This window comes from Patella vulgata, chromosome 7, assembly GCF_932274485.2.
Source record: "Patella vulgata chromosome 7, xgPatVulg1.2, whole genome shotgun sequence".
NCBI lineage: Eukaryota > Metazoa > Mollusca > Gastropoda > Patellidae > Patella > Patella vulgata.
The window spans coordinates 54,541,525-54,568,849 of NC_065885.2; the positions used below are offsets into that span (position 1 = coordinate 54,541,525).

At 35.6% G+C, this 27,325-nt stretch overlaps 1 protein-coding gene and 1 long non-coding RNA gene across 2 annotated transcripts; both read left to right on the forward strand.

The window, feature by feature from the left end:
* The first annotated feature begins 2,883 nt into the window (after positions 1-2,883).
* Positions 2,884-6,283, forward strand: LOC126828283 (uncharacterized). The gene is made up of 3 exons (XR_007682970.2): positions 2,884-2,932; positions 4,824-5,233; positions 6,175-6,283. It is a non-coding gene; the product is annotated as an uncharacterized LOC126828283 (long non-coding RNA).
* An 885-nt stretch (positions 6,284-7,168) lies between these two features.
* On the forward strand, positions 7,169-27,262 carry LOC126828271 (vezatin). The gene is made up of 13 exons (XM_050557953.2): positions 7,169-7,204; positions 8,109-8,213; positions 9,900-10,004; positions 11,403-11,560; positions 12,200-12,490; positions 14,356-14,505; positions 15,346-15,502; positions 16,145-16,229; positions 17,465-17,687; positions 18,235-18,449; positions 19,096-19,190; positions 19,594-19,674; positions 20,894-27,262. The coding sequence occupies exons 1-13, from the start codon at positions 7,169-7,171 to the stop codon at positions 22,856-22,858; spliced, it is 3,666 nt and encodes a 1,221-aa protein (XP_050413910.1). The 3' UTR covers positions 22,859-27,262.
* The last annotated feature ends 63 nt before the right edge of the window (positions 27,263-27,325 follow it).

Consider the following 27,325-nt stretch of genomic DNA (forward strand, 5'->3'; position numbering starts at 1 on the left):
TTCCAACTAGGGTCTAGGAAGTGGGATGACAGTGTCCTCCCTTCAGAAAGAGTGTGAGTGAGTTAGTTGTATTTTACGTCCGCTTCCACCGAGGTGATATCGCAGACAAAGATTCTGAAATAGTGACCTCTCTTCTGAAATAGTGACCTCCATTCTAAAAAAAACGTATCCTTTTTCTGATCCTCTTCCCTTGTTCCAGTCAGTTCCCGTTCAATGTACGTATATGCACCATCGACCACTCAGCGCTGCTGGTTTGCTTTCATCCTCAATGGGATAGACTGAATGTGACTGATATTTTTCTGATTACCGTTTCAGTTAGCGTGAGTGAATCAGTGTAAGTATTTCATGCAACGACTGGGGGGGGGGGGGATTTCAGGGTAATTTTGAAAATTCCATCGCCATAGATGAGATTTAGATAGTAACTGGAACCGATGATTTACTTCTCCAAATCTATGGATAAACAAATGAAACTGGGTTTGCAGTCAACATATCTGAATATCATCTAGCCTAAACTATATCTGAGATCAAAGTGCCCACTCATTCATAAAACAATTCCTGTCCTTCATGAAAGGGGGGCGTAAAGACCCTACGCGCAAGCGAATTATTGACATAAAATTGAACCATATGTTAGTCCAGAAATAACCTAGTTTGTGTCGAATGGACGTTAAACCCCATTTCCAAGATTACTAAAGGTTATTTTACAAAGGCCTACACGGTTTGTCGTCCTATCCGAATGACTAGACGTGCTTCTGCACCTTTTTCATGGAAAAAGAAGGCTGGATAATTCAAGGCACCCACACTGAATAGAATGAGACCGGCCTTTATGCAACCCAATTTGCTGGGAACCTATCAAATCTACTGGTTTGTTGCTATAAATGAATAAAGTTCTTAAGGATTTTAAATCCTGGCCAAGCCGACCTTCGCCTGTCATTTGTCGTGGCTGACAGAGAAATTGTGCCAATACAAGTCAAATGCACACAACCTGGATTTTATGGAAAAAAAGTAAAAAGTGGTATTACAATTAAAGGGAGATAACTTGCACTAAACACATGTTTCAGGATAGTTATTCTGATCCATTATACTGAATGACAAATCCATACAATTCCTTGTTCTTTAACATTTCTTTTTTTCTTTTTTTTTGTGGGGGGGGGGTGCATTCCGATGATTTTCCAATATCCTGATAAAAATATCGAATAGGGGTCAAAGGAATCTATGGGCTATGACATATGTCTGTTTACCTCTGGGATCATCCGTCTCAAAACATGAATATTCACTAAATGAAAACTGGCAGAAAATGTAAATTCAAACAGTTTTCCTCGATTCTGGACCATAAATACACTACATTATTACCATACTTAGTCTTAGTCCAGTTAATCAACTCTCATTGTCATCGCTAGCCTGTGATATTTAGCGGATTGGAATACATTTTTGGAAATATAATTAAACGTTAAAATGGATAATCGAGATTTTGCTTTTTATCGTATCGACTTTAGTAATGATGATCGAGGCAAGCCTAAAACTCAAAAGCTAATATTTTCAGCATATTCTATTTAAGTCGTCTATTTGTTAACTATTATAGCGAGAACTATCAACTCTTTATCTAATCTCTCATAATGCCCCTTTAAACGACTGACCAAGCTAACATTTACCGCTAATTACTGACGTCACTTCCGGAGACTGCCGGTGAAAGAACTGATAATCGAGGGTACCGTAGGCATTGAGAATGTTACGTAATAATCGAGAATATGTGGGCGGAGCTATCGTCTGACAATTAAACGATCGGCAATTCTCGGAGACGACGCGGAGACAGTTGATGCCTATTTCTAGTCCACACTTTCAACAGTGATAACTTCGTTCAGAATAAAGTAATTTAACTAAAATTTTCAATATCTGTTTTTAAACTGTTATATCAAAAATGGCCAAGTCTTTATTAAAATCTTAACAGATGTATCTGTAAATGGAGGTTCATCAAAGGATTTTATAGGTAGCATAACTTTATATCATCTGATGAGGATGCCAAATATCTTTATGCTATTAAAGATACATTATGTAAGATTTAGATAAAGAACTAGCCATTCTTGCTATAATAGTTCGAAAGTAGATGATGTAAAATGAATAATTTGAAAATTTCATTCAAATTACTCTATTGCAAGCGAAGATATTAGCCTTTGAAGGTTTGACAGACGTGTGCAATAATTTCAACCACCGTACTGGTTGATTGAAGCTAAGTCTCGGACCTCCATATTTGATTAAATCAAAGTATCGCTGAACCGCTCTAATCTATTTAATATCGGAAAAATCTGATGCCATCGAGAGTTGATTAAGGTCTGGATCAGTTAATTAATGTCTAATTAATACTTTAGAAAACATTTCAGGCCTAAAGAAAGACCTGCAATAGGCAGATTTAGCTCTTGCATAATGCATGTTTAAATACTGAACGAAATTCAGTGGAATTATCATTGGAAAATATTCCTTTCGGTGATTCAACGGTCACAGTATCGTAGTTTCCAAGGAGTTCAAAATCCATCAAATGACGATCAGTGGCGTTAAGTAAAAACTATTTACCGCCAAATGTTCGGAACACGGACACAATTAATTTGAGTTTCCTCTGACCCTAAAATAGTTACAAAAATGGCTATAGAGAAAAAGTCAGACCTTAAGGATTAGTTTTACCCTCGGCCTATATTTTTAAATTCAAATTTCTCACGGCATTGTTCATTGTGTTGACAAAGACATGATCAATTCATGCCTATTGACGAGACCGTTATCTTCAATGGTCTAGAGGCCTACTTTTCTGTAACAATAACCGTGATAAGAGCAATCCCTTTTTTGGTATTCTCTCCTATATAAACTATTGATGAATATATAGATCAATTCAGTTGTAAACATTATGATTGTTGACTGGTTGTGAATGATATCATGAAGACTTCAGGTAGGTTTAAAGTCTTCGACGTTGAAAACACGAATTATTTGTCAATTTAAATCAACATTGATGTTGTGATCTTACCGGGAAAAGTTGGACTTCTGATATCCAATAATTAAGACAAAATAAACATTTTACCATTTGTACACGAGTCGTGTACCATAATGCGTTTCAGCGCCATTTGTAACAAGGGACTCAAGAACGAGGCTAGACATATTCCGCAAGTCATGTCAAACGGTGACGTCATATTCTTATCTTGAGAGCATGCGCAATAAATTCTATCGGTGTAGACTGGAATAACCAGACGCTAGAGATTGCCATTCGAATAAGACTTCTAGCATATTTCGCCGAACATAACTTGAAATAAGAGTAAAATCGGAAACGATTGAATGTAAATCAGTTTATATACATTCATATTGCATTATTATATGCGTTGGGACCTATTTGTGTAAATTTCTAGGTCCCAAATATTAGCGATTAAGTTCCTTAAAGTATAGCGAGATAGAGAATAGGGGTTTAATGTGCACTCGACACAAATTAGGTCATTTTGGGACTACCATGTGGTTCAAGTCTATTTCAATAATTAGCATGGGCAGGCGTCTCTAGCTGTCGGGGGAAACCTAAAGAAAGACCACGAGGTTGGACAGGCGACCCTACTGTTTGTCAGGTACACGCGGAGAATCGAATCCACGCCTCTTGACTCAATGGTAGACCTCATCAAACCGCGCGCGCGTTAAACCATTCGGCCACGTCCGGTTTCAGTAGAGTCTAAGAGTAGGCTATAGTGCCGCTGCCCGGGCAAAATTTCCCTCGTAGCACACTGTATGGTGTATGCACGTCAGCGTAGTAACAGTTAGGTTTGTTCACATGATCGGAGTGACATATTTGGCCCGAACAAGTCAAACCACCACACTGCTGATAATTTTTCAACGAGTCCCATGCACAGGGAACTTGGTTAGATCGGGTACCGCGTCGAACCACCGTAGAGGATAGGTGTTCTAGCTGACTGCTGTGGAAATTGCGCGACTGGTGTTTTTCACAGGGAACCGAGCCAAATTGGGTACCGAGTCGAACCGCCGCAGAGGATACAATAATGTTCTTATACTTTCTAACTGCTACAGAAATGACGTGACTGGTCCTAAGCGCAGGGAACCAAGTCAAATCGGGTACTGACTGCTTTCTGACTGAATAAAATTAAAACAGATTGCTGGTGTGAAATGAGATGGAGTTTACAGGGACAATAACACTCTTGCTGGCTTGACAGCTCCAGAAAATAAAAAAGGGCTTATTCTAAGTACTAGATGTGTTAGTGTCTTACCTGTTGTGTAAATTATCCATTAAATCCTATTTTACTTGTCCAGAGGGTTCAAAAATATTTTTAAATCCAAGTCACATTTGAAAAGCTTTACGTCAGGCTTTTCAAATCATTTAGTTGAATTTTTCCAATTTTTTTAAATTAGGTGTGTTAAGATGAAATTAGTATCATCAATTAATTGGAATATTGTAAAATAGTACAATTTGTTGACCAGAATAAAGATTGGGACATATTATTCAGTTGCAACAAGAGTGGTATTGAGTCTTTAACGCCCTACTTGTCTGCACCAACCGGGATAATGAAAACTGGTATAACCCATATAGTCCGCTATGAAAAAGAAAGAGTTCCAACTGCCAAGGGTTCATTTACACGTGAACACGGAAGCTCGTTTTTTTGCCCCGTCCTAGACCACCGACAAGGGAAAAACGCAGGGAAATCTCGGGAATGATCTCGGCCAACACCGAGATCGAACCCGGGGCTCCCTCGTTAGTGAGCCAGCGCCTTACTCACTGAGCCAATTTGGCCCAAAAGCAGATTTCTTTCCGGTGCGAAAACAAAAATATTAATGCCATTTTACTTTTGCAGGAGTATCTTTGTGGGTTTTGTTGTTCATCTGGATAGGTGTCTCCCTAACCACGTGTCTGGCATTACCATTAGAATTCAACGAACCACTTAACCAATTTCCATTTCAACTGAATAAGTACCCTATAAAAGACAGATTTATTACCAATGGGAAACTTAGCATTACACAATTTCCTATTAAAATGCGAAAAGACACATCAGAAAAGTACCCAATCAAAATGGACATTGATTTTACTTTGGAACAGTACCCAATCAAAATGGATTATTTCATCGGACAGTACCCAATTAAAATGCGACATTACATGGAGCAGTACCCAATCAAATTGGGCCAGTACTTGGAACAGTATTCAGCTCTACAGAATGTCTTTCAAAAACAAAGACGTACAACGTGGTTAGACGTCATTCTACAGAAGGTATAGATCTACAAATTATATTTTTTCCTACACATTTGTGCTAAAATGAAATGGGGTTTAACGTCCTACTGTTCTGCCCCGAACTGGGCTATTGAAGACGGGCATACGCCATACAGTGTGCTATGAGGGAAATTTTGCCCGGACAGTGGCACTACGGCCTACTCTTATGTCGAATTCCAACTGTCAAGGGATCTTTCACGTGCACGCCAATGTGTACATGGCACCTCGTTTTTTCGTCCCATTCGAACGACTAGACACTGTCCTTGTCAGGCCCTCCGTCTTGCATCACTGACAAGGGGGAACCACGCCGGAAAATCTCGATGAACTTTCTCAGCCAATGCAGGGGTCGAACACCCGACCTCCAGGCTAACGAGCTAGCGTCTTACCCACTTAGCCACCGTGATCCCCCGACCCTTGGACTTGAATGGCCAGGTATATACGAATTCCGTTACGGGCAAAGAAGAATCTTGAGTTTTAAAGTTCGCATAGTTGTAAGGTTCTTTTGTATATGCAACACAGGGCCGTACAGTCGAGCAACCCGGTTCCCACTTGTCAGGGGTAAGACCTGCAGGGTTGACTTAAAAAATGTTGTTTGTACCGAAAAACTGGTACTAACCCGTGTACACACTGGAATGTATTTAAAGGTGCACTTGACAATCAATTGAAAATTGATGAAGAGTAATCGGAGGAGACACTATTCGTGCAACATTCTTCTCCCTAGCAATGTACACGTGGCTATGAAAATAACCACACGCTAGTCTCGAAATCACCGAAGTATTCTGTTGACGAGACATAAAAGGTTATTCCTATCTTATTTGTATATCTGACTTACAAAATATTAGGTAAACCTCTTAGATATCATCTTAAATCGGTTTAATAGGCTAGCATGTTATAGATAGGAATGAAAGTGCTTTAAAATAATGATGTTTTTATTGTTTCAGCTAATGATGAAAAATCAACTGTCTCGATATCCCATAAAAATGGACATCTAATTACAGCAAATAATCCCGTAAGGAATCTCTGAGCCAATAAAGAAAAAATAATAAATTCTTGTTTCCATGTTTCAATAAATTTCCTGTTGTTTCTGTTATTCTGTCTCAGTGAAATGTAGATCTTTACCCTAATGTCGGAGGCGATCCGGTCCGAAGTAGGATGTTATTAAAGTTCGTTCCATTTCATTTCTTTTTTCAAATGCATCTTGTACCCATGGTATGTAACACCGGAGCAAATGGCGCTTTGAGCGCTGCTGGGCTATGTGAGTGATGCATGGCGGAATTGTTGTTGGGTTTTTTGGGGGTGGGGGGGGGCAAAATATTTTTATCCTTCAACGTTATTAAATGGACTAAGACTAGTAGGCCTAATTGTTTGTATGTGAGTGATGCATGGCGGAATTGTTGTTGGGTTTTTTTTGGGGGGGTGGGGGGGGCAAAATATTCTTATCCTTCAACGTTATTTTAATAATGGACTAAGACTAGTAGGCCTAATTGTTCGTATTTTTATAGTAATTCTCTCTCTTCCTACACACACCCCACCCCTGCATTGCTCTTTCTGTTGGCTTTTTCCGTCGAAAACGCTTAAATCCATAAAGTGTGCTTGAATTTACATTGAGTAAATAATGTTATTTTTTTGGCGGGCGGATCGGGAGATGAACAGACGTGAATTAGGGAAATCACATAAAAAAAACGACATCCCTGCCTAAAGAAAATCGAGACTGTTCCCCAATCAATATTTTTATCAGATAATTGTGACATGTTGGGCCCTTTTGTGGTTATGACATAAAGATTAAGATGATCTGAATGTTCAAAAAATGCTATAAGCCATGAAATGGTATGGTTTTAACAATGGGGAGAGGATTGCCTGTCTGACCCCAAATGTTTCTGTTGATGAGTTACCGCCCCTCACCTACATCTTCATTTTCACAAATAAAAAGGTAAAATGAATGATGAACAAGACGAAGATGTGATTTTTGAGGTAAATAAATGAAGTTTTTTAGTTTTTCTTGTGCAGTATTTGCCATTTTTCACTATTCAATACAAAAAGGATATTCATAGTAATATTATGAAAAGGCCGAACCGTAAGGAAAGCTTTCCAAAATCTATAGACTTATTTTTTTTCCCATTGTTATTTTTGTATTATCTCCCTTCCTTTGCAAATCCGTCATCTGCTATGCGTGTCATCTGTTTGACCCTTAGCCCTCGTACAAACCTATTATTGATGGGTTTGTATTAATAAGGTTAATATTTATAGTTAAATGGGTCGAGTTGAACCAGATTGTTACATTTCAACTAGCTTATTTGTATGTAGCTAGTTATGTAATGGGTAATTGAGTGAATCACTGGTGAATGTCGTACTCTATTTGGTCACTCACTCACTGACTGGATTCAGATATTGAGATACATGTAATGAACCATTGTTGTTACGTTGAAGCCAGACAATAGCCTATAATTGCCATCATTGAATTGAAGATCCAGAACTTTAGTAAGTTAATATTTTGGACATTTGCTACGGTAGGCCTACTGTGCAAAGATGTTTTAGTAAGTGTATTCTAGGCTAGTAGTAGTAGGTTTTCATTAGGCAGTGATTAATAGATCTTGCATGAAAATCTTCCCAAATGAAGTAGCATTGTGAGAACTACATAAATCATTACCGGTATGTAATATTGTCAGAAAAGTTATTTTCAAATGCAGGTAGCGATCTTGATCTATAACTAAATATTTTTTTAAGAGCTCAAACTTTGATATGCAGGTAACTAAACTGGTTCTTGTTGTAGCAGAATTATAAGTTTTTATGACCAACTATTTATTGTTCTCTAAGCAAACTTGGGGGTTTTCTTTCAGTCTTTATACCTGAGATTTAATGCTTATATTTATTTTAGAATTCACCACTGTATAAGCACATGCGACTAGCTGGTATGGAAGATGTGCAAACAGAAACTGTACAGCATGTTACAAAAATGCCAGCAAGAAAACTTTTGAAACAGGTCTGTTGAGAATTGTATCAGTTAATTATGTCCTGCATATATCCAGGCCCCCGTTTCACAAAACATTTTCAGTTAGGAATTTACTCAAAATTATTTGCCTTATTTTAAGTAAAATATAGCCCTTTATAAAACTTTTGTTGTTTAAATGTATCGATAAGAACTATGTACAAATATTTGTGTTTTTGGATCAAAGATATTTCTCATAAACAGGGATTGAAAGTTGAGTCAATTTTTAACTTAAACATGCATTATGCAAGAGCTAAATCTGCCTATTGCGAGTCTTTCTTTTGGCCTGAAATGTTGTCTAAATTATTAATTAGACATTAATTAACTTATCCAGAAAATAATCAACTCTCAATGCCATCATTAGCCTGCAAAATTTACTGGATTTGAATACATTTTGTGATGGATAATTTAATGTAAAAAGGGATAATCAAGACTTTGTTTATTGTCATACCAATGTCAGTAATGACGATTGAGACTAGCCTACAATTGAATCTCTACTACCGGATCTCATTTCAGAGGGAAGCAATTTGTCTGGAACTTTCAGCATATTTTGTTTTCATTATATATTTTTAACTATTATAGCGAGAATTTTCATGTGTTTATCTAATCTTACCTAATGTCCCTAAGTCTGAGAATGTTTTGTGAAACTGGGGCCAGATCAGTTACTTAATCTAAATGTCACTGAATTAGTATATTTTTAATGCATTTCTGTCATTGATGCAGTCTTCTTTATCGATGTTAAGTTTTGAGTAATATTCCCAAAGCTTGCTTTAGATTTAGAAATTATAATCACTGATTCAATGCAAGGACATATAAAAAAAATAGTTTGGTTCTCAACTTTGATAATCATCGATAACCGTAAATTGACTATTACAAAATGGCAACATTCAATTTTGCTGCTTAATTTTTAATGATCTTTTTAGTCTATTCTTTCATGAATGATAATTACTATTTCTAATAGTTGTCAGAAAGAAATGATTTAAATTATTCTCCATAGAGATAGGAGATGGAAGGAGAAACTTTCACATTAGAACTACAAAATCTGTGCTTTCTTTTGAAATGAAATGAAACGGGGATTAACTGGACTAATGAAGATGGCCATACGCCATACAGTGTGAAATTTTGCCTGGACAGCAGCACTACGGCCTTCTCTTACAACTGTCCAGGGATCTTTTACGTGCACGCCAGTATGTACATTACATGGGATCGAACACCCGACCTCTAGGCTAGCAAGCCAGCGTTTTACCCACTTAGCCACCGTGATCCCCCCCCCTTTCATTTGAAGACAGGATGACAGTTAGTTACATATACTGCTTGTAAATAACCATATATTCAGCTTAGTGTACATTTAGATACATGTGACATGAAAATGAGTAATTATATAGATCAATTCCTGTAAACATTATGTTCAAACAGATGTAGCACCAGGAAATATGATATTCGTGATAAATCATATAGCCACAGGATCCTTTGACACAATGATTTATAAACCTGCCTCCTCCATCAGATATCCTGATGATGGGATTCATGTCTGAGAACCAGAATAATGGTGTTTTTTGTATGACCAGAGGGCATAGACTAACATGTATATTTGATTATGATATGAGGGACAGATTATTGTTATGGTTATTTGATATGATAATGAAATAAATATATTGATGTTTTTTGTTTGATTGAAAGTATTTTCAGGTGGATTATGCCAGTTTGTTTATTGATATTCTTGGTAAATGTTACCAAAGTGTTGTTTTTTATCTCTCAAAAACAAAATGGGGAACAGAGAATCTGGTTAGTACTGAAACTATCTGCTAAATTATTCATTTCCTTTTATTGATTAAACATACATTATTCAAGAGGTAAATCTGCCTATTGTAGGTCTTTCTTTAGGCTTGAAATGTTATCTAAATTATTAATTAGACATAAATTAAATTATCAGGGACCATATAATCAACTCTTGATGCCATCGCTAGCCTGCGATATTAAGCAGATTGGAATACACTTTTTGAAAAATAATTAAATGGATAATCGAAATTTTGATTTTTATCGTAACAACTTTAGTAATGATGATTGAGACTAGCCTAAATTCAAAAGTCAATATCTCGGTTCAGATATTTTTAGCATATTCGATCATGTTTGTCTATATTTCTGAATGATCATAATTGGCCTTTATCTTTACTTTGGTGTGAATTGACATAATTGTGTATGTTAGCAATACGCCCTCTTCACATTCACACAATAGGGCTGATGGTTGATACAAAAATAAATAAATAAAATGTAATGTAATGAGATGGGGTGTAACGTTTTAATGTTTTCTAAAAAGTAAACTAATGAAAACCTATATACGCCATGCAGTGGACTATGAAGGAAATGATTTACTCAGCAGCAACATTTTCATGGGTTCTTTTACATGTGGGGGGTTGGGTGGCCGAATGGTTACCGCGTGCATGTTGTATCATAAGGTCTGTCATTGAGTCAACTGGTGTGGTTTCGATTCCCTGGTTGTACGTGACAAGGAGTAACGTCGCCTGTTCAACCTCGTCGGTTTTCTCCGGGTCCTCCGTTTTCCTCCCACTGCTAAAGGCCCTTATGCGCAAGCAAATTATTGAAATAAAATTGAACCATATGTTAGTCCTGAAATGACTTATTTTGTGTCAAGTGGACGTTAAACCCCATCTCTCTGTCCCATATGTAGTAGTCTCATGTATAAGTGGTCACATGTATAATTCAAACCATCATCAGTTGTTGTTAGACAAACACCTGTATTTTCAAATGGGAATCCTTCATACAAACTAAACTTAGGCTGTCTGTCTACAGTTAGCCCCTCTTGAGAACAGACATTAAGCAAGTTGACCGACATTTTAAGTCCTAAATCGACGATTTTAGTCGAAAACTAAAAGTAAACTTCGAGAATTTTGTAAAGGATTTATTCGGCTTCCATTTAATACAATTGAAAAAGTTTATTTAGTCTTTGCGTGTATGACAGATGTGAAACGGACTAGAACCTAATTACAAAAAAGTATACTAATTTTTAGATATGGCGGTCATTTAGGGCAGAGATCTATTCTTGACGTATGAAGTAGATGGATCTCTGTGTGCAGAATGTCCTTCATAGTATGAAATTATGAAATTTGCGAAATACCAATACCTGCAATGCAGAATAACTTATTTTATTAATTGATGTTTCAGGAGGCATGGTATCACATGACAACATTAAAACATGTACAGAATTCAAAGGCATTAGAAGAAGAGGATTCAGCATTTTTAGAGAATTATATCAACTGTAATGTAGGGGAAACTACTCTTACTGAACCGTCTGTTTATGACTGCTTTAAAAAATGGAATGGGTATGATATTATAACATTTCAATTGAAGATTCAAACCAGAAAGATTTTTTTGTCCCCCACCTTTCAAAGAAAGCAGTGAACTATTAAAATTGAATCATTAGTACACAAGATACTTCATTTGTATGATTATCATTTGTGTAGAATTTCTTGAAGATTTTGGTCAATAAACATTTTAGGTGAGGAAGATCACTGAACATAAAAATGAAAACACAGTAAGCTGCAATATGTACATGGTTATTCTTTTAGTAAAACAGAGGGTGTTATTGTTTATACAACCAAACTTTAGACCAATCAGAATCAAGATCATTTCAAATTTATGCTGTAATGAGAGAGAGAGAGGGGGGGGTCCACTCGACACAAACTAGGTCATTTTGGGACTAACATATTGCTCAATTTTATTTCCACAATTCGCTTGCGCTTAGGGGTCTTTAGTAGTGGGAGGAAACCAGAGGACCCGGAGAAAACCCACAAGGTTGGACAGACGACCCTACTTCTTGTCACTTACAACCGGGGAATCGAAACCACGCCAGTTGACTCAATGACAGACTTTATGATACAGCGCACACGTGCTAACCATTCGGCCATCCAACACCCCCTGCTGCAGTAAGAAAATATCAAACCATCTTATTTTTATTTCAGACCAATAAACTATTTATCTACTGGGTTTCTAGTCTATACATTAATATGGTGTACAGGTATATTTCCTATCAACCTACGACCAATGGCTGATTTTCTAGCTGTAGGTTTCGGTATTTGTATGATGAGTACATGTTCCGATGTTTGTTTCTATTGGTGGAAAAGAAGAATTTTCATGGACACGACCTCGGCTATTGAGAAAAGTATGGACATAAGTGAAAAGGTGTTGACATTAACTCGACAATCTTTACGATTAGTTCAAGAAAAGGAATTAGTAGCGAGAGGATTTACTCTGTAAGTTATTCTTCATTCATGTATTCCCTTAGCCTGTTTAAAACAACATTTAAAAGTTTGCAAAACTTCTTAAGGGGGGGAGGCTACCCGAAAATTTTTGTTCTGAAATTGTAAAGCTATTGAATTGAAAATTGTACAAGTAGTTACATGTAGGAAATGTATTAAAGAGGGGAAAAGTAATTTTGAAAAAATAATGTTGCCAGGGTAACTCATTTTTGGGGAAAAAATTATGAAAAGTGTAGGTACACTATATCTCTGTAACTAATTAAGATATCTTCATCAAATTGGCAGGATATATAAACAAATATCTACCACAGAATCAGACGGAAAGCAATTTGAATTATCATTAATGTTTCAAAAGTTATCAAAATATATTTCAAAAGACAAAATATTGTGGTGAGGCAAATGGTTTAAACACCATTTTCCAAGAAACTATAAAAATTATATTGAAAAACTCTCTGTCTGATTTTAGGGTTATCATTAAAGAATAAGCAGTCCAAAAATGAGACATTTATCTTTATTAGTGCCAGAGATATGCTGTACCTACATTTTTCATACTTTTCCAAAACAAATGTGTTACCCTAGCAACTTTTTTTTTTTATCTTAGTTTTTCTTTGTTTATTACATTTCCTTACTACTTGTGCCATTTTCAATTCAATAGCTTTAGACACTAGTAATGACAATCGTGTCTACAATGTTCTGCAATTGACAATAACTCCACTCAGAATGAAGTAGTTGTACTGAAGTTTTCAATATATTCCCTTTTCATTATCTATTTTTTAACTATTAAAGCGAGAACTGTCAGATCTTACATAAATCATCTTTAAGATTTATAACAATATCGTTAGGGATTGGTCAATCATTATGGAGTGAAATTAATCTATGGTTTTTAATGAGTTGAACAAACTCTTGTGAAGTATAAATAGGGAAGTCTATTCAGTCTAACAATATTATGAATTTGGTATTCAAAATTAAATAAATGTATTCTCTTGTTGAGGATGATGATGTACCTTTAAATAAAGGTATAATCATAGAAGTGAGGGTCCTTTTTGGTGGCTAGCCTGGACTTCGGGTGTTCGATCCCTGCATTGGCCGAGAAAGTTCATCCAGATTTTCCGGGGGGTTCCCCCTTCTGAATGATGCAGGACGGAGGGCCTGACAAGGACAGCTGTCTAGTCGTTCGGATGGGATGAAAAACCAAGGTCCTGTGTACACACTGGCGTGCACGTAAAAGATCCCTTGACAGTTGGAATTCGATATAAAAGTAAGCCGTAGTGCCGCTATCCGGGCAACATTTCCCTCATAGCACACTGTATGGCGTATACCCGTTTTCATTAGCCTAGTTCGGAGCAGAACAGTAGGATGTTAAACCTCATTTCATTTCATTTCAGGATCCTTTTTGTCAACTTCTCAAAAATGTTTCACATTGGAGTTATCTCCCCTGACACATCAAAGGGGAGATAATTCAACAAGGTGGTCTCAGGCTAGCAATTATTTTCCCATTGACTTCAATGTTAAATGGCTGTGACATCACAGGCTGTAGCTCCTTGCTCAACATACCGTTGGTTCCAATATTTATAGGCACAATGGGGACGACATTTGGCAATCTCCTCATCATAATTTTGTAGGGGGTTGACACTTCCGACACCATGATTGCTCTGCAAAAAGACACTTTACATCCCCTATCCCTCTGCTGTAAAAAATTAAGAGAAAAATTGTCTATATAACTCGCACTACATTTGTCAAACATGAAATAAGGGGAAATAATTACTAGTCTTAGCCCAAGGTTCATTTCTCCCCTAAAAAGGTCGAATGTGAATTTGATCTTTTTAACATACGTAACTTTGCTTTTAACTTTTTTTCAGAGTAAGTCAAAGAGTAGCTGTGTCAGGAATAGAACAGACAGCTTCAACTAATTCATACAAATTATGTTCTGAATTGAGAAAAAACAATTTTCATGTGGCTAGATCTGGAATGTTGATATTTAGAGAAGCAACATTAAAGTTATTAGAACTGTATCCTTATAGCATTTATATTTTAATAACTACAACTTAAACATACATTATACAAGAGCTAAATCTGCCTATTGCAGGTCTTTCTTTAGGCCTCAAATGGTATCTAAATTATTAATTAGACATTAATTAACTTATCCAAACCATAATCAACTCTCGATGGCATCGCCAGCCTGCGATGTTTATTGGATTATAGGTTTCGATTTGCTGTTCGACTTCCATTCATAATTTAATCCATTTCATGATCCATTTTGATTTCGAGACTATGTTATTCATCCTACCGACTTTAGAAATGATGATCGAGGCTAGGCCAAAAATTCATTCGCTAAAGTCTCGGTTCATAGGGGATCAATTTGACTGAAATTCTCAGCAAATTCCTTTTACATTATCTAGTTTTTAACTATTATAGTGAAAACTGCCAACTCTTTATCTAATCTCCCATAATGTATCTTTGAAGTAAAGACATAATTTTTTTTATGTGATTTCCAATAATTTTGTCTTTGATCACTTTGAAAAATTTTTGGGACTCTCTTTTTAAGAGGGTAAAATTGTCATACGATTGACTTTAAATTTATTGTTTATGCGATGAAAAAATCACTGAATATGTTGTCGTTTTTATTTGCTGATCTGATGCCAGTTGGGTTAAATTTGCCTTGTATTTTGTTTTATTTTGGGGAAGGGGAGCCGGGATTGAGGGATTAGAATTATTTCAGTCTGAAAATGGCATAAAATAAACCAGTGATTTTGGGGAAGGGGAGCTAGGATTGAGGGAGTAGAATTATTTCAGTCTGAAAATGGCATAAAAGAAATCCAGTGATTTTGTTTTCCTGAATTATTATAAAGTCATCCATTAATACCTGAGGTTGATTCTGTGAGTAATTATTTAGCTAGTGTTCCTCTATCAGATTATGGTCCATGTTTACAACTTATAGGACAACAAGCAGATGATAGTCAACATCTTGCTCAATTAACTGATGGATTTTCAGTTGCTGCTCTCAGGGTATGTATACTTTTCACGAACAAGTTCACATGACTGTCAGTATATCCAAAATTGTCCAAGTTGTTGTTTTTGCACTTTATAGAACACTTGTTACCACTTCTCCTTTAGTTTTGTAGTTCACACGATTGTCAGATACTTTTGGGACTAGGGACTAGGTCATTTTGGGACTAACATGGTTTCATTTTTTATTTATTTCAATAATTTGCTTGCGCGTAGGGATCTTAAGCAGTGGGAGGAAACCGGAGGACCCGGAGAAAACCCACGAGGTTGGACAGGCGACCCTACTCCTTGTCACGTACAACCAGGGATTCGAAACCATGCCAGTTGACTCAATTACAGGCTATTTGGCCATCCAACCCCCCCAAACACTTAATATGAAGAGTAGGCCACTGTCAATGCAATATTCTCCTTCCTAGCATTGTTCACATAGCCACAGAAAAAGAAAATAGCTGTTGATAGTATCGTGGTGACAAGACGTTACACTCTGATGTATATTACCACCAACATTGAAAATTGATAGTCGCAAATTCTAAGTTTTATTTGTCTCAAATTAAGCTCATCTGATAATAATTTGTTGATGTTACAGTAAACAATATTTATGGTATTAATGATGGTTGAATATTAAAGATATTTATATTACAGGGAATGAACCAGTTGTTTTCACTATATCTGTCTGAGTTTATTAGACGACTTACACTTTGTTTTATTGCTGATGCTCAAATACAAGGTATTATATATATAAAACTTATTTATTTTATAGTATATTTCATCTTCATTATCCCGATTGGTGTCGAAAATTATTGCTGTTGGGTTTTCATTAACCCGATTGGTGTCGAAAATTATTGCTGTTGGGTCTTCATTAGCCCGATTGGTGTAGAAAAGTATTGCTGTTGGGTTTTCATTAATCGATTGATGTAGAAAAGTATTGCTGTTGGGTCTTCATTAGCCCGAATGGTGTAGAAAAGTATTGCTGTTGGGTTTTCATTAATCGATTGATGTAGAAAAGTATTGCTGTTGGGTCTTCATTAGCCCGATTGGTGTAGAAAAGTATTGCTGTTGGGTCTTCATTTAACCCGATTGATGTAGAAAAGTATTAATGTTGGATCTTCATTAGCCCGATTGGTGTAGAAAAGTATTGCTGTTGGGTCTTCATTTAACCCGATTGATGTAGAAAAGTCTTGCTGTTGGGTCTTCATTAGCCCAATTGATGTAGAAAAGCATTGCTTTTGGGTCTTGTCGTAGGTTGTGAGTACCAGTGATTTTGTGATTATGAAACTGGATCTACAACTAGGATGACCAAATATGAAATTGCCAATAACAACCCTATTATTTAAGCCCATTTCAAACCTGTCAGACACAAGTTTAGGTTTTGTTCTGTACAAATCTTCTGGCCCCGACTTCACAAAGCATTCTCAGACTTAAGTTGAGAATTTACTCAACTTTCAATCACTGTTTATGAGAAATATCTTTCATCCAGAAACACAAAACTTTGCACATAGTTTCTTATTGATGTATTTTAGTTAAAATAAGGCAAACAAATTTGAGTAATTTCTGAGAATGCATTGTGCCTGTCATTTCATCCAGGACAAATTTGTCTTGTTTACAATGTTTTTATTTAATACACATTTGGCACAATATTGAATATGTCCGGTACTAGTTCAACAGTTCCTGTTAGTTCATTGTTTCCTAGTCTGCCCTTGTTAGTTCATTGTTTCCTAGTCTGTCCTTGTTCCTACTTGTTATATTATCACTATTCAGTCAAGTCCTTAGTAATCAATATTTTATCTGCTTATGACACTACCACTTCACTTTAGTTGTGATGTTTGCTTCCACAGACAACAGGAAAAATCAAGTCAACCTTAGTAAAACAGACATTCAGAACATTAAACCCAATTTCTTTTCCAATAATTACTATATTAAAATCAAATTGTGTAATGATTTCTGATAAATATCTTTTTCTAGGATCCCCTGAACCATTTGATAAGCTCAAGGTATTAATGGAAGAGTTGTATATAAAACTAGAAAAGGATCATCTCCAATTACAGAGATCATATGATTTTCATAAGAGTAGCCCTTTAAACCGAGAACCATCAAAACCAAAGTTTGATCGTCCTAAATCCAAGAAAGGAGAATTTTATACAGCTGTACATAGTCTAGATTTACATCTACAGGCTGCACTTATCAGGTTTGTTAATTAACTGTATATATACAATAGTCAGGTTAATTAACTGTTGTTAATTAACTCTATACAAAATAGTCAGGTTTGTTAAAGGGACAATAACACTCTTGCTGGCTTGACAGCTCCAGAAAATAAAAAAAATAGCCTTATTCTAAGTACTAGATGTTTAAGTTTCCTACCTGTTGTGTAAATTATCCATTACATCCTATTTTACTTGTCCAGAGGGTTCGAAAATATTTTAAAATCCAAGTCACATTTGAAAAGGTTTACGTTAGGCTTTTCGAATCATTTAGTTGAATTTTTACAATTTTTTAAATTAGGTGTGTTAAGATGAAATTTATATCATCAATTGATTGGAATATTGTAAAATAGTACAATTTGTTGATCAGAATAAAAATTGGGACATATTAGTCAGTTACAACAAGATTGCTATTGAGCCTTTAATTAACTGTATATACAATACAGCATCAACAAGTTTGCAATGGACTCCAAATCCCTCTTATTTATGATCAATGATTTAATTGTGTTAAAGCTGTTTATAAACTGCTTTCAGAACACAAGAATTATCAAAACGATTAGAAAAGGAAATGAATGAAGAATCTGCTGATTGTGTTGATTTATCACATGATAAATCTGACCAATCAAAACCCACTGATGAATCATGGTTACAGGTGATGAATGAAGTTAAAGCTGAACTCGAGGCTTGCAAAGGATGCTGGGAAGAGGGAATTGGTCGCATCAAGAAATCTACCAAAAATAATGTGCCAAGTAAGATGTGATTTTTATGCCAACCTGCCTAACCACTGGTTAAAAAATAAAACTTAAAGATACATTATGGGAGATTTGATAACAAGTTGGCAGTTCTCACTATAATAGTTAAAAACTAGATAATGTAAAGGCAATTTGCTGAAAATTTCATTCAAATTGATCCACTATGAACCGAGAACAAAGCGATTGAATTTTCGCCTAGCCTTGATCATCATTACTAAAGTCAGTACGATAAACAGCATAGTCTTGATTATCCATTTAATCGTTAAATCGTGACGGAGAGTTATGCAGTAAATCGGCTCACAATCCATTAAAGATCGCAGGCTAGCAATGCCATCGAGAGTTGATTATGGCCTGGATAAGTTAATTAATGTCTAATTAATGATTTAGATAAAGAAAGACCTGCAATAGGCAGATTTAGCTCTTGCGTAATGTATGTCTAATATCTGATTATAATAAAACTTTGCTTTATATTCTTGAACTTTCCAGTCTCAGATTAGTCAGGTTGAGAGTGCAATTTGTCAATTATCTGCAGAGTTAATGCCTATCTCATACATGGTAAAGACTTTTAAGAAACTTGTGGTTGTATATATGAGATAATCGTGGAGTTATTGATGATGTGATATAATTGTTTTATATTTTACAGTAAGTCCAGTAGATAATATAAAAGAAGTTTTAGGTGATAATAAAGTAAAAGAGGTGATAATAATGGATGCTGGTGATTATATTATAGAAGATCAGGTTAGATTTTAATATATTTACCACAACCTCACTATAGCACTCTTCATATAAGAAGGATGGTGTAATATGAGTAAGAAGCTGGCTCGCTAATCAGAAGGTCTTGATTTCAACTTATGGTGTTGGCTGAGAAAGTTACTCACGATTTTCGGTTGTGTTTTCGCCTTGTCAGCGGTGCAGGACGGAGTGCCTGACGACAAGGACAGTGTCTTTTAATAAGATGGCATGGAGAACCGAGGTCCGATGTATACATTGGCATGCCCATATTTTTAATGTGCCACATTTTAAAGAATCACATCCAAATTTCTTGCCAAGTCCTGAATCACTAACAATCACAGCTTATGTTTTTATAGTTTTATTAGATGCTTGTAGTCAGATAATTAAATATTTAATTGTTTATTGTTAGGTATTTGAAGGATATACAGATGCTGATAACAATGATGATTTCACCTGGAACTGGGAACCAATTCTATCACCTGAAGAAAAGGTACACAATTTCTAAAACTATTAACTGCTCTTTACCACATTAAACTTTTCCATTATTAAAACTTGTTTGTAAATGAAATGAAATGGAGTTTAACGTCCTACTGTTCTGCTCCTAACCTGGGCTAATGAAGACGGGCATACGCCATACAGTGTGCTATGAGGGAAATTTTGCCCGGACAGCGACTACTCTTATATCAAATTCCAACTGCCAACTGTACACGGGACCTCGGTTTTTCGTCCCATCCGAACGACTAGACAGCTTTCCTTGTCAGCCCCTCCGTCCTGCATCACTAACAAGGGAGAACCACGCTGTGATGAGGTAGAGGCTCTAGATGATTAAACTTTGGGTTTGAAAGATTATGAGAAAGTTCATTTGTTTACTAATTTGAATTTAACTTTTGGCTCACGGTTACAACAGTGGAGAACTGAATTGCTTTAAATATGGGTTCCCAGAAAAGTATTTATCGGGTGGTTATGGTAATTTTGGTATATATGGAAAGTAGAGATATCCAATCTTACTAGAAAAATACTGGATTCCTTAAAAAACACTCTTGGAGCGTATACAGGACAAAAATGTAAGGGTTTCCCTAATCAACAGCCCGACGATTAGGAATTTCTGCACAAGTGATGTCAAAGGTCACACGCGAACATTGAGCGCTTGATGTACAAGTTGATAAACTTTATGAAGAGTTAGACATACAACACTTTCTGAGATAAAAATGACGGAAAAAGACGCGGGTAGTGGATAATCTGAGAATTTAATTAGGATTCGATATTTGTAATAAATAGTAAGCGATTAAAGACAACATCGTCTTATGTATGCAATGAATTCTCCTCTGACTTCCAAGAGAGGTAAGTCACGTGACGTAAACATGACCTGGTTTGATTGAATTTTTATAGCAGGATATTTCTTCGCAATTTTAATGTTTGAGAAGGATTTGAAGCAAAGTTATGACAAATTAAATGTTTTTAGTCCATATATACCATTAAATCACCCAGTTTATACTCGGGAACCCATCTTTAATCTTAACACTGGCTTTGTCTAAATCAAATCAACGAATAAAATCCAATGAAATCGACAATTTTTATTTTTTACCGAAGGTAATATGCTCTAATCAGTTTTAAGTTTTAAGATTGATTTTGCAAGTCGTATATAAATTGACTCTTATTTTCTGTGTTACATTGTCAACTGATCAAACTTTTTTTCATCAAATTTTTAGGAGAAGAAAAAAAGAGAAAAAGAAGAAGCCAAACGTCTACTGTCAGAATTACGATCAGTTATATCTGTTCGAGCTGAAGACCGGGAAAGACGTGAAGAAATAGCTTTAGCAAAATCCAGAACATTGACTTCACCTGATGAATCTCGCCACTTGGAGAACTTCCAGGTTCATTTGACACCGCAATCTCAAAATACTTGTACAGAAAATTCAAAATCGAAATGTAAACCTGAAGCAAAGTCAGTTTTATCCAATTCTGATATATTCAGCAGTACAAAAGCAGAGTTATCTCCCTTATTATGTGAGCAAACGTCAAGTTTAAATATTAGTCCCATTCTTTCAGAAGATGAAATGAATTCAAATAAAATGGTGGGTAATTCTATTAGTGAAGAAATAGATGATGAAAACCCATTACCTGCTCATCTTGCTAGGAAGTCTGACATGGTTAATTTAAATAACAGCGCCACATCTCCTTTTCCACAAAGAGGCAGAAGTGCTGCAGAAGACTCATTTGTTTCTGTGAGTTCCCTTGATAATGAAAAGGGTAATTCCAATTCCATCACTGACTTACAGAATTCTGATTCCATACTGTCTACACCTGTCACAACGAAAGTACAAGGAAAATCGTTCAGCATGTCCGACTCAGAATATTCAACTACCTCCAGTAAGGATGACAGTTGTCGTCAAAACTCTGTTGATCTAGATTCTAGTCCAGGTTACGAAGAAATGAAAGCAAGCTCCTTCGACTCTGTGCAAGGTTCCAAATCATCAAGTGGATTCTTTGAAGGCAAAGAACTATCCCAGAAACAAAACAACAACGAAATCCGCCAAAATCTTGATAAGACTTACGGCATTATTCGAGAAAAAGTTCCAAATGAACCTGGAAACTCCAACACTGTATCAAGCAAATCTTCTAGTCAACCTAAAGACTCTGCGATAAACCAAGACATTTTAACCCAACAACAAAACTTATCTTCTAGTTCTTCTCAATTTTCAAAAACGTCCAATTATGAGGACATTTCTGGCGTTCAAAAACTTGAAAACGATTCTCAAGATGGTTTGTTGCCTACTGGGGCTAAACAATCAGACTGTGACAATATAAGCAGTAGTTTTTATAGTCCTCTCACAAGTTTTACCGATCAACTTTCAGGAATCACTCCACTCGTAGATTCAGAAGTACAAAGCCCACAACTATTTAATGATGGCAAAATGACCCAAAAAACCCAAAGTGACCCTATATCCCATGTAAACTCAAACTCTTCCAAACTCGACAACCCTTCAAACAACGATACTTTTCAAGTTAAAAGTGATTCTTGCGATATTTCTGAAGCCGGAATTTCAAACTTTGATCTGTTTCAAAGTACAAAACCAGACAATATGTCAATATCTCGCGATAATGCTCCAAATATTGTAAAACCAACTTCTGCAGTTTCTGACGATTCGGTGGATTCATTTATCAGTCTTCAACAAAATTCATGCAGACCTTGTCTGGAGGACCCTACTCCAAACTCAAACCCTGATAATACTTCAAATAAATCCACAGGAATGACAGTAACTAGAGCTACAGGCAGTCTCCATAACAATGAAAATGAATTGTACGAAACTAAATCTCAACCAAGTAATGAAGAAACCAAATATGAAAACCCAACAAAAGCTGAAATTTTCGAGCATGAACCAGAAGAAGAAGACCTGGAAAACACAGACTCCTCAGAACAGTGTCTAGATGTAACATCACCAGATACAAGTTCATCTTCTAATGGAGAACCTGGACAAACCGATCTTGATATTAGAATATCCAGACTGCCAGGTGCCAATTTATCTTTCAGTGCCAATATAGCAGCAATGGCTGCAGCACGATCTATAAATTTGAATCTAAATATAGATACATTTGGTGATTCATCAAGCGAGGATGAGGTGTGTGAATGTAAGTGTGATGATGATTGTGATGATGAATCAATAGATGTTTAATCTATTGTGTATCTGACATCAATCGTTGAATATTTAACTAGTCGATACATAACCAATTTTAAATATTATTGTTATTGTGATAAACATCAATCAGTGTTTAATATTTCTGTGACTGACATTCAGTAGTTGTTATCCCATACATGTGATTAACATTAACACATGTTGATATTTAAGTTGTTGATATTAATTCCACATTGACAGGTTGACATCAATCCATGTTTAATATTTAAGAGGTTGAAAATTGACATCAATAGATGTTCGATATTTAAGAGGTTGACATCGATTGATGATTTTTATTTGAGAGGTTGACATCAATTGATGTTTAATATTTAAGAGGTTGACTGACATCAATCAGTGATTCTTATTTAAGAGTTTGGCATCAATTGATGTTTGATATTTAAGAGGTTGACTGACATCAATTGGTGATTCTTATTTAAGAGTTTGGCATCAATCGATCTTTAACATCTGCGTTGTCCACATCATATATTAATATATAATATTTAAGTCTTTAACATTTAGTATTTGAGTAGTTGACATCAGTTAAGGCAGTGGTTCTCAACCTTTTTTTGGCAACGGCACACCTTGGAACACATGAAAAAATAGCGGCACACCTGGCTAAATATATATGAAAAATATTTGATTTTTGCTAAATAAAAACATGGCAAGTCATAGATCCGTAGACAGAGACTAGTCATAGGATGACTCTAACTAAATAAAGAAAAACACAGCTATGAACTTACCAGTAAACACTAGAGAATGCTCAATTGGGATCACATTGTTTTTCGCATTTTAATAGTGTGCCCTTCAAAATTTCGCGGCACACTTAGGAATATCTCGGTGTGCTGCGGCACACTGGTTGAGAATCACTGAGTTAAGGTTTAATTTTAGAGTGATGGATATCAATAGATTAATATATATATACTTGTCACCAATTCATCATTCATCTTTAAATGGTTGACATCAATCAAGTGTTTAATATTTGAGGGTTCCCGCGGCTTCGTCAAACATTTTTTAAGGATATTCAAGGATAAATATACGTCAAATTCAAGGATTTTCAAGGACATTTTTTAGCCTAAAGTTACAATTTTTCATCTTAAAAATAACCAAAACATTACCAACTATCGTTATAATCTCATATTTAAAAAGAATTGAAGACATTTGAAACAAAATTAAGGATCTCAACTGAAATTCAAGGATATTTTCCTATTTCCGCGAAATTCAAGAATATTCAAGACCTTGAAAATGAAATTTTAAATTTAAGGATTTTCAAGGACCGCGGGAAAACTGTATTTGAGTGGCAGACATAAGTCGATGTTCAGTAATGAGTGATCAACATAAAAGAATATTTAATTTTAGAATGATGGGCATTAATCAGTGATAATGCCTAGGTTCCACTGGGCATTTTTTTGCCTCGGGGATGTACTACCGATGGAAATTTATGAGCCACGGAAGGTGTCTGGAACGGGTTCCTCGTCGTCCAAGGGAAACTCCAGGGGCATCGTGAGCCACATGAAACCATTGGCAGGCCTGGGGAGAACTGTGAAAAATTTCAAAGCTTGCATTGTCGGGGAAACATTTAAGAGATCAGTAATATTAGATTTTGATGACAGCAATTAATGTTAAGGATGTTGTTAATATCAATCTATGTTAAGTATTTAATTGTTTGACATCAATCAAGTTTTTGATATCATTCTATGTTAAGGATTTAAGTGTTGTCATTAAATAATTATATTTTACAATAAATCAATAATTTAATTAACACCTGTTAATTGAACAGTCACTAACCGCAGTAAGAAGAACGTTTAGCTAATGTAGTATATTAGCAATTTCGTATTTCATATTTAATGCTTTATGATTGGTGATAATTGAGTAATACTTAAGAAATGCGTCATCAAGTTCCCTATAACGTCAGGATTGTAAATAAAAGTCATACAGTGCGATTAAAGGTCTGAGTTTTGTTTAAATTTTTGTAATGAGGGCAACCAAATTTTAAAAAATATAATATGCTGTTTATAAACATCTAAATGAAATAGTAAGGTCTGTTTGATGGAATATAGGCAAATTCTCTGTACTATTTGACCAAATTGGTATAATTTTTGCTGGGAAATAATGAGGTGTCTCAAGGGTATTTGACAACATATATTTAGTAACTCGCTTATGGCCATTTGTCTGTAAATATTATAGTTAGGTATTTTAGAATTAAATTATTTGATAATAAGTTATTATCTATTTTTTAAATTTTTTAGTAATACTTATGCATTTAATATTTTAATAAAATACTTTAGCTAAACTTTAAATAATGCATGCATGCAGCCATATTAATATATTTGTTTTGTACAATGTAGATAGTTTTCAAATGTATTGAAAGGGTGATCAGGATTTGCCAAAACAAACACTTCTAAACTGATCTTCCATTGTCAGCCAAATGTCCTTGAATCTAGTAGAGGAGTGTAAATATATTCTTTATTAAAAGATTTCATTTAAAGAGCAAATTCCATTTACAAATACATGGTTATTATGTATTACATATTTATTATTCCTTCATTTACTTTTCTTCAATCCTAATTGCACTGATCACAAAAATATTTTTTTACTGTACCGGTAATTCAGGTAATTTTTCTTGTGAACTCACTTGACAAACCCAAACCCACAAAATAAAACACATTCACTCAATATCTCAGTGCGAGTACCATAGACACATTAGCAGACACACAATATGTGGAAAGGCAGCTGTCCAAGCAAAATTTCCCTCATAGTACACTCCACCCACATGTTCATTAGCACAGATAGCCAAGAACATTGACTTAGTTAAAATTTCGTGAAACAGGCCCTGGGTTGTTGTAGCTAGTTCAAGGGTTAGTGATCTGATTATAGTTCCGATGCTTCTGGAAAAGGTTTAACAAACATTGAAATTACAAAATAAAAATACTAATGTCCAAAAGAAGTACACACTGAGCTTCTCGTCCTGCTTCAAACAAAGTCGTTTTTCCATTGTATGCAGTATTTGGGTACAATGTCCATTTGTTATGCCTTTTATTTGCTTAGAAATATTGAGTTTGGATGCACAAGACATATTCAGTGTAGTTTTATCACATTTTTTTGTCCCCCGCCTTTCGAAGAAAGCAGGGGACTATTAAAATGGGTTCGTCCGTCTGTCTGTCCGTCTGTCCGTCCGTCTGTCTGTCCGTCACACTTTTTGGGACACAATAACTCTCTTCCTAATTGAGCTAGAATGTTCAAACTTGGTGTATGTGTTTATTAGGTCAATGCCTTGATGGAGTTCGAAGATGAGCATTTTCCGCTTAGGGTAAGCAGAGATAAGCAATTTGATTGGTTGATGCTTTGGGACACGATAACTCTCTTCCTAATTGGGCTAGAATGTTCAAACTTGGTGTATGTGTTGATTAGGTCAATGCCTTGATGGAGTTCGAAGATGAGCATTTTCCGCTTAGGGTAAGCAGAGATAAGCAATTTGATTGGTTGATGCTTTGGGACACGATAACTTTTAATTGAGCTAGAATGTTCAAACTTGGTGTATGTGTTTATTAGGTCAATGCCTTGATGGAGTTCGAAGATGAGCATTTTCCGCTTAGGGTAAGCAGAGATAAGCAATTTGATTGGTTGATACTTTGGGGCACGATAACTCTCTTCCTAATTGAGCTAGAATGTTCAAACTTGGTGTATGTGTTGATTAGGTCAATGCCTTGATGGAGTTCGAAGATGAGCATTTTCCGCTTAGGGTAAGCAGAGATAAGCAATTTGATTGGTTGATGCTTTGGGACACGATAACTTTAGTTCTAATTAAGTGAGATTGATGAAACTTGGTGTATAGTTTCATTACAGTAATACCTTGACTAAGTTTGATAATGAGCATTTTCTGCTCAGGGTAAGCAGCAATTTGATTGGTTGATACTTTGGGGCACGATAACTCTCTTCCTAATTGAGCTAGAATGTTCAAACTTGGTGTATGTGTTGATTAGGTCAATGCCTTGATGGAGTTCGAAGATGAGCATTTTCCGCTTAGGGTAAGCAGAGATAAGCAATTTGATTGGTTGATGCTTTGGGACACGATAACTTTAGTTCTAATTAAGTGAGATTGATGAAACTTGGTGTATAGTTTCATTACAGTAATACCTTGACTAAGTTTGATAATGAGCATTTTCTGCTCAGGGTAAGCAGAGCGATACGCAATTTGATTGGTCGAGACTTTGGAAAACAATAACTCTCCTACTTTGATTGTTAGACTATAAGTAAAGATATACTGTTTGATTGTTCAATACTTTGTAAAAGATAATTTGTGATAAATTTATATGTGTCCTCTAATTATTTTCCTTTTCGGCGGGGGACATCAGCCTCACTGTTGGCTTGTTTTTATTTAAACAAAACTTGGTCATATTTTCAGTGTGTATACTTTCTTTTGGACATTAGTATATATTATACAGTTGGTTATATTTGTAGCCTTGTTTA